General features: G+C 33.1%; 1 protein-coding gene across 3 annotated transcripts in view; it reads left to right on the forward strand.

The window, feature by feature from the left end:
* The window catches only part of LOC118204833 (p21-activated protein kinase-interacting protein 1-like), a 51,416-nt gene that overhangs the window by 5,905 nt on the left and 32,753 nt on the right, over positions 1-12,758 (forward strand). For all 3 annotated transcript variants that reach the window (XM_085810477.1, XM_085810476.1, XM_085810475.1), the window contains exons 2-3: positions 2,081-2,243; positions 7,240-7,357. In XM_085810477.1, coding sequence (XP_085666603.1) covers positions 2,081-2,243; positions 7,240-7,357 — 281 coding nt within the window. The remainder of the gene's footprint in view (positions 1-2,080; positions 2,244-7,239; positions 7,358-12,758) is intronic.

Below are 12,758 nucleotides of genomic sequence, written 5' to 3' on the forward strand. Positions count from 1 at the left end.
CTACAAAACGAAAGCATGTTTCGATGTCCATCAAACAAAAAGTGGAATTGCTGCAAAAAATGGATAAGGGCATGAAGAAAGTGACCTAGAGGTTAGTGAAAACGAAAAAATTTCGATTGACAAGTTAGTCGGTATTCCCAGCACAGCAATTACAGGTCTTGAACAGCGGAACTTTGTAACTGAACAAGAAATTATGTCTGTTTATAGAATTAAAGAGAAAATATTAGCACATAAAACGAAGCAACTTAAACAACTTAATTTAAAGAAATGTTTAATAAAGTAAACAAATAAATATTAAGCCCCCCCCTTTTTTTATTTTTGTAAATTTTGATACCCTTTAGATCATAATATTCATTTATGATCTCTTTTATTCATAAATTACAGTTTCATATTTTTAATTTTATAATTTCTGCATGCCATCTTACCAAATTTAAATTGATGATCTATAATCCGGAAAAAACCCTAATCCGGAATCGAAGTCCCGACGAGTCAGGATTAAAGACTTTGTACTGTATAATTATTTAGTCGCTGTTATTTATTTCTCTATATATATATGAATAAAGTATTACTTTTCTGCAAAGATATATTTTTATTTTATAAAAGTACTTTTATGATGATAACAATAACTTTACATGTATATGGAATACTTAGTAATAATAACTTTACATTCCATATGGAACCTTAGGGCGACATATTTTTCCTGCCACGGCTGATTTCTTTGGCCAATCTGCCACCGTGCACTTTTTAGAGCTGATGCTAAATATTTGTTGCCTGATACAATATCTTCTGTGCTTGAATTCTGCTGCTCTTTACCTCTAAAATGTTACCACCCCCAAATTCTACTGTATCATCTGCATAGACTTGGCACTAGCACTAACACTTACTAGTTACTAAATACATGAAGCAGCCACATTGTCAAAATGCAATACTATTACAGGTCCTTTGTTTTTTAGAAACAAGCGTAGTTTGAAGGTGTGCATGTACATTGTGATTAACTGCATCCCTACAGAAGGTAATGAAAAAGTATTGATGAAGTAAAAGAATTTTAGAATTATAATTTAATAATCAGACAAAAACATTTGCTAAAAGAAAAATACTTTTTATTTATGAAAAAAAAAAAAAGATACAATTTGGCTATGTGTCAATACTGAAGCTTAGCAGTGTTTTCTAGAACAAAAATTATGTAAGATTCTATGAATAAGATCTCCTTAAAAAAAAAAAAAAAAAAAAAAAAAAAAAATGTAATATAGTTTTTGTAGTGATTTGCATAGGAATGATTAGCACTAATTTATTACTGTTAGAAACCTTTTTTGAAACTGATATTTTATTTTTAGTTGCATGCTGCCCAGCCAGTATAGTGGTTAGTGACCCTGACTGCCATAGCGATGGGCTCGGGTTCGAATCCCAGAGAAGGCATGGTATCCGTTCTTTTGTGGAAAGCAACAGTGGTTTGTAGAAACCAACTCAACGTTAGGTGCTCCCATAATGAAATGGCCACCACTTGTAGCCCCTGTAGTAGTGCAAGGCTAATGGCTGTTAAATAAAGCACCCGGCCATTGAAAAAAACAATTTTTTTAATTGTGTACAAATGAAAACATTTCACTCATCTGTTTGCTTACAGCCCTTGAAATCGCCACAAGCACTAAATATCTTAGTTAATTTTTGCCAGATATTTGTCATGCTTTTATATTTTAAATTTTATAATAATTGGTTCAGAGTGGTTTAGTTTTGTTTACAGTTTTCCAATTGGCTGTTAAAAGCCTCTAATCTGAAATCAAATTGAAATTATTGATCAATTCAAGTTTTATGCAAGCTTTGTCATCATTAGCCTTATGTAAGCATCATATAACATGGATTAATTTTGAAATGATCCATTAAAGAGGTTTATTTTAGACAGTAACTATTTTTAAAATAGAAAAGGGAAATAGTACCCAAATTACTGTGGACAGTTAAGGATTATTGCAAATTAAAGTTAGAATTTTTATTTTTGTTTTTTATCCTACATATATATAATCAGTTATTGATAAATCTTTTAATAATTCTCTTCATTGTTTACATAATTTCTGTGTGTCTTTTTCAGAAATTTTCTTTAAAGCAGAGCTTTTCAGAACATTCACATCTGCAATCTGTAAGATGTATTGCTTCAAACAACAAGTTACTGGCTTCTGGAAGCATAGATGAAAGAATCCAACTATATAATATGAAAACACGGAAAGGATTAGGAACTCTTATACAACACAATGGTTGGACTTAATTTTTTCCCCTAATAGTTCTATTATTGTAAATGAAAATTTAATGTATTAAATATTATAAAATGTTAACAATTTATGATTGTACTGTTATTTAAGCCCCTGCTATTGCAGTTGTTCTCTGTTCAATTTTCATATTCATTATACTATGTACTTAAAAGTATTCAGGCATTTTGACTTTTTGAATCTCTCACAAATAACTAAAAAATTATTATGACATGGGTCCGGATTTACTGTGATTCTGCTGATTGTTCTGCTATTCCTGCAAAAGTGCTGTTATTTAGTTCTTTTGCTAAAATGGTATGGTCTAGATTGCAGTTGAAATTCCATTCATTCTTGAAGGGATCTGTTATGTTAAGTTGTGCTGTTGTTCATCACATAGCATTATGTGTTGTATACAGTCAAAAGTCATTAATTCGGACACCCATAATCCGGAATGATCTATAATCCGGACCTCAAAGCTAAAAACTTTCTGCGCATGCGCCGCGTTGACACATGCGCATAGGCGTTTACGCGTGCGCATAAGACCTCTTACGACTGCGCATTTGCGTGTGCGCAAGCGCAGAATATGTTTTCGCGTTCGCGTTTTATGTATGACGAACAGTATAAGCTAAAATTATCTAATTATCTATTTCAGTTAATGTTGATGATTGCGTTGTTCCTTAATTTTTCAATTGGATCCGGCTTATTATTTTTTGCAGACTGTAAGAGCAATACTATAAAGGTAAACTTGAACTTTCGATTATGTCAAATAGAATTTCCAAATCTGGAGCTCCCAAAGGATCGTACAAAATGAAAGTATGTTTCGATGTCCATCGAACAAAAAGTGGAATTGCTGCAAAAAATGGATGAAGACATGAAGAATGTGACAGAGAGGTTAGTGAAAACGAAAAAATTTCGATTGACAAGTTAGTCGGTATTCTCGGCACGGCAATTAACGCGACTTGAACAGCGGAACTTTGTAACTGAACAAAAAATTATGTCTGTTTATAGAATTAAAGAGAAAGTATTATCACATAAAACGAAGCAACTTAAACAACTTACATTGAGAGAAATGTTTAATAAAGTAAACAAATAAATATTAAGCTTTTTTTTTGTAAATTTTGATACCCTTTAGATCATAATTGTTCTTTATTTCATAAATTACGGTTTCATATTTTTAATTTTAGAATTTCTGTATGCCATCTTACGCGATTTAAACTGATGATCTATAATCCGGAAAAATCGATAATCCGGAATCGCCGAAGTCCCGACGAGTCCGGATTAACGACTTTTGACTGTACAAGATTACAGTCAGGCTGAGATGGTAGTGGATTCTGTGTTTACAGATTCTTGCCGCAATGTGGATAGTGCAGAATTGTGTAAAATTGAGAAAAGCATGTGCGTTTATTTTTTCCATCCTCATTTTGTTTCCATCATCATATTGTTTACATCCATTAATGAACAAGCCAAAATTATGAGAAACAACAACTGCTTTATTTCCACCATCGAGCTTCATTCTAGACTAAATGTAGCTAGACATATGTCATTCATCTGGTATTCTTCCTTACTTTCATGCTGCTGTCAGTAGCAAGATTTGATACTCCCTAGGATGTGTTACCATTGGCAAAAGTTCTAATACTCTTAATTTTACTCCACTGTTATCAGTGCTTGTCATTGTTTGGGTTAATTTTCAAAGCACCATTTCACCTACCATTTTGCACCACGAGTCTTATTCATAGACTTTCCGATGCAGTACAGAAAGCTTTACCATTTCATAGTGCATGATCATTGTGTTGGAGATGCATTCAGCATCTTGAAATTCACTGTGGAAGTTTTCTTCTAATGCCATGTGTAGCTCTACTTTCTTTTTGGTACTTTTTGCAACAGCAGAGGTTCTGTTATGTTTCAACTTCACTATAACGTCATTTATAATGATGTAAACACTGGAGTGTTTGCTACTTTTGATCATATATTGTAAGCTGATAAAATATTGTATGTTGAATAGTTTAATTCAGTTTTCAGTGCTTGGTAAAATAGTTAATTGGTGGCTTTATTTTAATTACAGCAAAGCATGTAAAGGTTATTTTGCAAAAAAGTGATGTCATCATCGGGGAATTCCTAAGCATTATGGAATGGGCCAGCTATATTGGAGTTTTCTTTTATCTAGTTGCAATCTCTAAAACACATTTCTCTTTTCATATGCTTATTACAATTAATTTCTCTTATTTAATCCAGCATATAACATTTGTATATCAAAATAGTTTTTTTGGGGGGGTTGGTCTGTGTGGGAGGGCAGATATATGGTCATTATATCTTTTGTCTAGTTGGGTAGTTATCTACAAAGTAGTATCTGTGTATTTAAATCTTAATTTAACAACAATAAAATTCTTTAAATTTGAGGAAAATAAAATAGCCATTTGAATATGCAAATGGCTATTTTATATCTAATATTTGAATTGTAAAAAAAAACTATGTACTTTATTCTGTGTTAAGAAAATTCAAAAAATGAATAAATAAAGGATATTTTATGTATACAATTTATTGTAATAGTTTTTAAATTGTTTGTGTGTTTAAATTATTGTATGGGAATCTTAATATTTAAAACCCAGTCCTTAAACATTAGCCTTAAATCAATTTCTTAATACATTTTAATAATCTAAAATAATTTTTAAATAATAATGTTTCTTAAATACATTTCTTCAATAAAACACTAACAAAATTTTAAATGTAAGAAACATTTATAATGAAACACTAAACATTATGTAAAATAAGCATCCATAATGAAGCACTCAAAATTATATAAAACAGCAACAAATTAATTAAATTAAAAACACAACAAACATTCATAATAAAACATCTTTTTTTCCTGGTTGTCTGCTCATGTGCACAATGATCTGTTTTAACTTTAAAAAAAATGGTCAGAGAATTGTATAATTCTAAGCACAGAACAGCTTTGTGCTGCTTTCAATGTGCATATTGCCCAGCTTTAATTTAAAAAACATCAGAGACCACAAATTATCTTCATGAAATACACATTTCTACACTTTCTGCTACTAAGCAAAATGGCATATTTCTGGGGGAAAGAAATGCAACACTTTCTTTTTCATTAACTGGCAAACTCCTTAGTGGTATTACAATTTGCTGCAAGAAATCAAACATCACACACCAAGCAGAAATCACGAACATGACTTTCAAATTTATAATCCAGGTACATTAGTTGTTAGGAAGCTGCTATATTTACTCTGTTTGGTTTTTTTATAGTCTAGACCAGTGGTTCTCAACCATTTGACTAACACGTACCATCTAAACAAAAACTGAAAAACTTCAGTACCTCTACTACATTTTGCAATGATTATTTGTCATTTTCTCAATAGAAATATTTAAAAAAATAGTTTGCCATTTGCACAACCTATTGGCTATTTATATTAAATTTGCACATATAAAAAAGATTAAAAAGTGATTAGCATTTTTACTATCAAAATTTAAGTTATAATAATTTAATTCTAAAATTTAGTGTGAAACTTGGGCCTCTTTAGAGAAATCAATTTCTTATGTCTGTCCGGTCTTACTTCACTTAGTTTTAACTTTAAATTAGGATCCACTTTTAATTTTGTTCTGCATTTATTTTTCAAATATAACATGAAAGAAAATACTTGTCCACCCATATAAGTTGCGCCAAAAAGGCAATAAAAATTTAATAGCTTTATTTGAAATGCCTTTAAATTCTTTTTTTCAGTCCAGCCAAAAGTTAACAAGTCTGTTATTTTTGAAATCTTCAGTTAGAGTTTGTTCATAGGAAATGTCTATCAATTGTTCTTTTTCTTTATGAGATTTTTGAATTTAGAAGTTAAAAATATTTTGCGTATCACCAGTTGAGAACTGCTGACTCTTTCCACTATGTAGATAGTGTAGAATTGTAAAAAGCATTTGGAAATCAAAGTGTACAAACAGTGGTGATGATGTATGATATTCCTCATATGTTAAGTAGTACAGTCAAAAGTCGTTAATCCGGACTCGCTTCGGTGATTCTGGATTATCGATTTTTCCGGATTATAGATCATCAGTTTAAATCTGGTAAGATGGCATGCAGAAATTCTAAAATTAAAAATATGAAACCGTAATTTATGAAATAAAGAACAATTATGATCTAAAGGGTATCAAAATTTACAAAATAAAGCTTAATATTTATTTGTTTACTTTATTACCACTTTTTGTTTGATGGGCATCGAAGCATACTTTCATTTTGTAGATCCTTTGGGAGCTCCAGCATCGGAAATTCTATTTGACATAATCGAAAGTTCAAGTTTACTTTTACAAAATTGCTCTTACAGTCTGCAAAAAATAATAAGCCGGATCCAAATCGAAGATTAAGGAACAACGCAATCATTGACATTAACTGAAATAGCTAATTAGATAATTTTAGCTTATACCGTCCATTATACATAAAACGTGCACGCGAAAACATATTCTGCACTTGCGCACACGCATATGCGCAGTCATAAAAGTCTTACGCACACGCGTAAACGCCTATGCGCATGTGTCAACGTGGCGCATGCGCAGAAAGTTTTTAGCTTTGAGGTCCGGATTATGGGTGTCTGAATTAACGACTTTTGACTGTATTTTACCGTGTTTTTGGGTTTCTTCTTTGTTGCCCACCAGCGGCCAAGCGGTAAAGACGCTGAACACTGGTAGTTCGGTCTGAGGTTCGAATCCCGCGAACGGGCTGGCTGCATGGGCATTTTCGTGGTTTTCCGCATGTGTAACGTGTATACGAGCCAGTTTCCCTTAGAAAGTCCTCCACGAAAGGCATCCCTCCCTTTAGGCAGATAGCCCTCGTGTGCTTTGCCATAACTGAATCCCTTCTTTGACTGTTTATAACTGTGTATTTTTCTGTGTGAGGTATGATTTGTCTCAGTAAAGATTCAAATTTTCTTATTCATCTAGCTTTGCTATTTAAAGATCTCTATTAAAAAAAAAAAAATACATTTCTTATTTCTTGCAATTCTAGGAACTGTCACAAGTTTAGAATTTTATGATTCATACTTGATTTCAAGCAGTGAGGACAAAACTATTTGTATATGGTCCACGAAAAATTGGCAGTGCATAAAAACACTTAGTGGCCACAAGTAAGTATCTTTATGTCTATATACATGCTCATCTTTGGACTTAAGTTATTCTACACATGTATGCATATATAGATTTATATAAAATCAGGCTATAATAATTAAATAAAATTTTAATGGTTAACATTCTGGTGGGAAGAATATATGTTCAAAACTACAACAAAAAGCAATTCAGTAAAATAATATAAAAAAAGGAATAGTTAAAAATTCTTTGATCTTTGTCAAGGAGCAACCGAAAAATTTTCAACAAAGCCATGTTTCTGAATTTGATTTTCTATTTTATCAAACTGTATATAAACTGCACTATTTATTTATTTCTATTTTATCAAACTCAAAAATTCCAAAACAAACTGGAGAGAAATACTGCAGACGATTTTATAAATTATTGCCAATTGCTTTTGAGTAAAAATAAAAACCCCAAAAAATATTTTTATTGCTTACTTCAGACGATTTTTGTTGCATAGTACATAGTAGTTAGTATCTAATGGTGTCCCATCACTTATGTGAACCATTTTTTGCTCCGTTCTAAACAATTGTATTTTTATTAAATTAATATTTTGAGAAAATGTATGTTATGTAATAATTGTTACTAAATTTAAGTATGAAACACACCCACAAAAAATTTTTACATGTTTTTTTAATTTATTTTATTACAGTTTCCTTTTGTAAAGCACAAGTGTCCCATCACTTTTGTGAGACACTGTATTATCAAAGAACTCATATTATCAAGTGCGATTACGATTGTAAACACTACGTATTATAATAATGAGGTAAAAGTTACTTATAGGGTCAAAGTTTACAGTTTTGCTACTGTTGAGTAGATCGTCGGGCTATCGATATATATCGTAAGTCGGAAAGCATTATAAACATATCAAAACCAAAAAATTAAAAATACAATTTAAATGAAAAATAATGTCTTAAATATAATTCACAATTAAAACAACAATACAAATTTAAAATACACAAACGATATGTTAAACATTGCATATAAAATACATTACATCACAGCTCGTCATCACACATTATCTCATTTTCCTTTGTACACAACGATCCGTATTCGCTCGAAAAACATCAAAGCTCGGTGTCCATATACACATCCATCTATTTCCATTTTAAAAATATCAGAGAATTGCACAACCGCGGCACTGCGCGCTACATTGGCTCTGCCCATGTACACATCGATCTATTTTCACTTAAAAAACATCCTAGAATTGCACAAACTCGGCACCGCGCACAACCCCGGCATTGCGCACTACATTGGCTTTGCCCATGTACACATCGATCTATTTTCACTTAAAAAAATCCTAGAATTGCACAAACTCGGCACCGCATTGTTGGAAAATATAGCTTATTTTTAAACCTTTTACTGCATCATCTCTCCTCCTTGAAATGTTTATTTAGTTTAGTCCTTATTTTAATGTAATATAGTAGTTACTTCTACTTCTTTTCTTGCTGCCACTGTTTGCATTGAAAACGGACTGTTTCAACCTAATTGAGATGCAAAAACGAAACATGATTTACGTCATCTGAAAAGCCGATTCGTGCCGATAGCTGATTAGTTGCCGTGAGATGACGTCATTCCTACTTCTGCTATAAGTATCTCGCGTCGCTCTGGCTCATCTAGTTCCTGGTTTCCCGGCTGGTGAGTGAGCGGTTTCCAGCCCCTTCCAAAGGATGCCTTGATTCCAGTATGCGAGATGATGGTTCCAGATTGAAGTTCTTCGGTTCCGGGGGCTATCCTGTGAGTGACTGCCGTGGGCGGCGTCCATGTTTCTTCAAAGAGGGCGGAATTAAAAATACCTGAGTGGCGACGATTCCTTGTGCAAACGGAGTTAGGCCGATTTAAGTGTTTTCACATTTAAATTTTTTCAGGTGTTTTCTTGACCACTGATTATGGACTTATTGAATGGGTAGCCAGTTTTACTTTTAGGCTGCATAGTCACTATTTAGGACATCTTCATTTTTTTTTTTTTGTTTTTGTTTGTATAGAATGCCAGTGTTTTGGAGTACAGGTAAAAATATTTGATGAATGATGATTATGTTATGTTTTTCCTAGTGCTCTAATATTGTTGACATTTATTTTATGTGTTTTTATTTTTTATTATATTGTTAATAAATTGGTTAAGTTCAAAATCTTTTATTGTCTTCAATGTCTGCACAACATAACTCAGAGAGCTTTCATTGCTACTACTGCTAAATGTTTAATTTCTTTAAACTTTAAACTTTGCTTTAGCATCATTCTGGTTATGGGCCACTAGCTCCTGAGTTATTTTTAGTGCAGACTTTTGAAGTTTAAAGTTAATTTAGGACTTAAGAGATTGGGGGGGCAATTTTTGTTAAAATTCAAATATGGCTACTGTTAGTGTCATGCATAATATTGCTAAACTTGATGCATGTAATTATTTTACATGGTCTAAAGATATGAAGTTTGTCTTAAATGAAAAAAATGCATGGCTTTTTGTTAAAGGTATTGAAAAATGTCCTGATTTGGATGATGTTAAGGGTATTACAAAAGAAATTATTGCCGACTATCAAAATAGAAGTCGATTGGCATTATCGTTAATTTATATGAATGTAAGCCCTGAATATAGAAATTTGATATGTGAAATTGATGACCCGGTAGTGGCTTGGAATACGCTTACCAAATATTTCCAGCCAGATTATCGGTCAAGACATATGTCCCTGTTTTCAGAGTTCTTAAATTGCAAAATCAAGCCAAATGAAAGTATTAGTTTCTTTTCTTCTAGATTAAAACGCGTAACTGAACAGTTAGCTGATATTAATCAGGCTGTAAGAGACGTATATATATGTTTCCAGTTTCTTAGGTTCCTTCCAGATAAATTTGATCAAGTAGTTCAGAATATTTTGAGGTGGCCAGATGAAAAGTTCATTTTTAAAAATGTTGAACTTGAAATTCTAGGAGAGGAAACGCGTCTTAATTTAAGAGAGATAGATAGGGAAAACTCCAATAAGATTATAGAAGTACAAAGTACTCACTGTGAACCCAAACTTAAGCAGATTAAAGGGCTGAAGTGTTATAAATGTGGCCGTCCAAGTCATATTCAAAAATACTGTAGAATGAGAGGTAATTTTTCCAGATCACCCTCACCTGCTTCTTCTGTTTCCTCAGCTGTATCTAGTAGTAATAAAACATCTTCTAAGTGTAAAAATAAACCCAAGTTGAGTAAAAGTAATAATTTCCATGCACAGTCCCATTTTATAGCTCAAGCCAATGTTAACAATTTGGAAGAAAATGATAATAGTTGGATCTTTGATACGGCTGCATCTCATCATTTTTGTAAAAATCGTGAATTGTTTGATACTTTTTCTTCTGTGAAAAATGAGAATATGCTAGTAGCTATTGATGGGGTAACTTTTCCAATTCATGGGAAGGGTACTGTTAAAATAAAATTTGGGGATACGGTTATTTTGCTTAAAGATGTGTTATATTCACCTGAACTGAGACGAAATTTAATATCTGGACCTAGGGTGGATATCAATGGAGCGAGATTTTATGGTAAAAATGGGCAAACTAAAGTTACTGATGATGAGAATTCAACTTTGTACAAGGCTAAGTTGATAGGAAGTAACTATCATGTGTTCCCGAAAATAATCAAAAAGGGGGGCAAATCTGTGAAATTTGAGGCATCCACAGTTCAGCATAATAATAGTGAATTATGGCATGGTCGGTTTGGTCATATAAATTATGATACTATTGTCAGGACTAGTAAGAGACATTCAGTTCGAGGTCTTCCTGTGTTAAAGCACTCACCTAATTTGTTTTGTGAACATTGCCAAATCAATAAGCAAAGACGAATCTCCTATAGACCTTTAGAAGGTATTCAAGTAAAGAGACCGCTTGAAAGGGTTTTCTCTGATGTATGGGGACCTATTAACATTCCAGGTAGGAATGGTGAACATTATTTCGTTTCCTTTATTGACGAATATTCTCGTTATGTGGTAGTATACCCCATTGTGGAGAAAAGTCAGGTGTTTGAAGTATTTGAAAGGCATATAGCACGTGCGGAAAGATCCTTGAACCTTAAGTTGAAATACTTTAGGACTGACAATGGGCGAGAATATGATAATGATCAATTCAGGTCATATTGTAATAAAAATGGTGTAAAGCACGAATTTACAGATGTCTACACTCCAGAACAGAATGGAGTTTGTGAGAGATTTAATCAGACAGCTCTAAATAATGTACGTGCAATCTTACACGATAGTGGAATGAGTTCCGAATTTTGGTCAGATGCAGTAATGTATTTTGCATATTCATTTAATAGAATCTGTCATAAGGGCCAAGATAGGACCCCATTTGAATTATACACTAAGTGGAAACCATCAGTACGTCACCTTAAGGCATTTGGAACGATTGCCTGTGTGGGAATTCCAAAGGCTAAAAGAAATTCTAAACTTGATCCAAAGGCAACAAAGGGCCGATTGATTGGGTACAGCGTACGAACAAAAGGGTACAAGATTTGGTTGGAAAATGAGCAAAAGGTAGTAGAAACCCTAAATACTACTTTTAAAGAGTCGATTGGAATGCAGAAAAGTGGCAGTGGAGCTGCACTGGGCACCCTACCTGATTTGGAATCTGAAGAAAGGGTAGAGTTCCAATCTACTAACACTCCAGTTGGCTATTTTCCTGAAATAGAGGAAAGAACCGATACCAATGTACCTTCTTCTACAATTGGCACTGATACTCAATCTACATTGAGACAAGTAACTTGGCTTCATAAACCTGTTCCAAGGCCAGACGGCGCTCGTACGGATGTGTATTATTTTGAGAGGGGGTCTAATCAAAGACTACGATCACCAAATGATGTAGAAAGGTATTGCAATGAACATAATATTCAGTATGATCCTACCTTGTTTGATTTCAAGGGAAGCAATACTTATAGTGGTGAAATCGACCCAACTGGTACTCCTTCAACGTCGTATACCAGAGATAGCTGACTAGATGTTTCAATTCCAAACACTTATAACCAGGCAATGAAATCTGAAGAAAAGCTTAAATGGATAGAGGCAATGGAAAAGGAAATGGCCAACATGCGAAAGCATAAGGTATGGCATCTTGTTCCACTTCCTAAAGACAGGACTCCACTAGGTTGCAGGTGGAGTCTTTTCAACATTAAACGGGACGAATTTGGAAACATTGTTCGTTTTAAAGCTCGTTTAGTGGCTCAGGGTTATCAGCAAATTAAAAACACTACCTATGATGAAACCTACTCTCCTGTAGTCAACTTTTCAGTAATAAGGCTCTTTTTCTCCCTTTTAGTTGCACACCTTGGATGGGCAAATATACAATGCAATGTAAAAAGTGCCTATTTCTACGCTCCTTTATCAGAGGAAATTTATATGTCCCAACCTCAGGGTTTTGTGGAGCGAGATAAAGAAACTT

The sequence above is a fragment of the Stegodyphus dumicola genome, chromosome 2 (genome assembly GCF_044657685.1).
Source record: "Stegodyphus dumicola isolate Sdum_Otavi_A_Nest chromosome 2, ASM4465768v1".
Lineage (NCBI taxonomy): Eukaryota > Metazoa > Arthropoda > Arachnida > Araneae > Eresidae > Stegodyphus > Stegodyphus dumicola.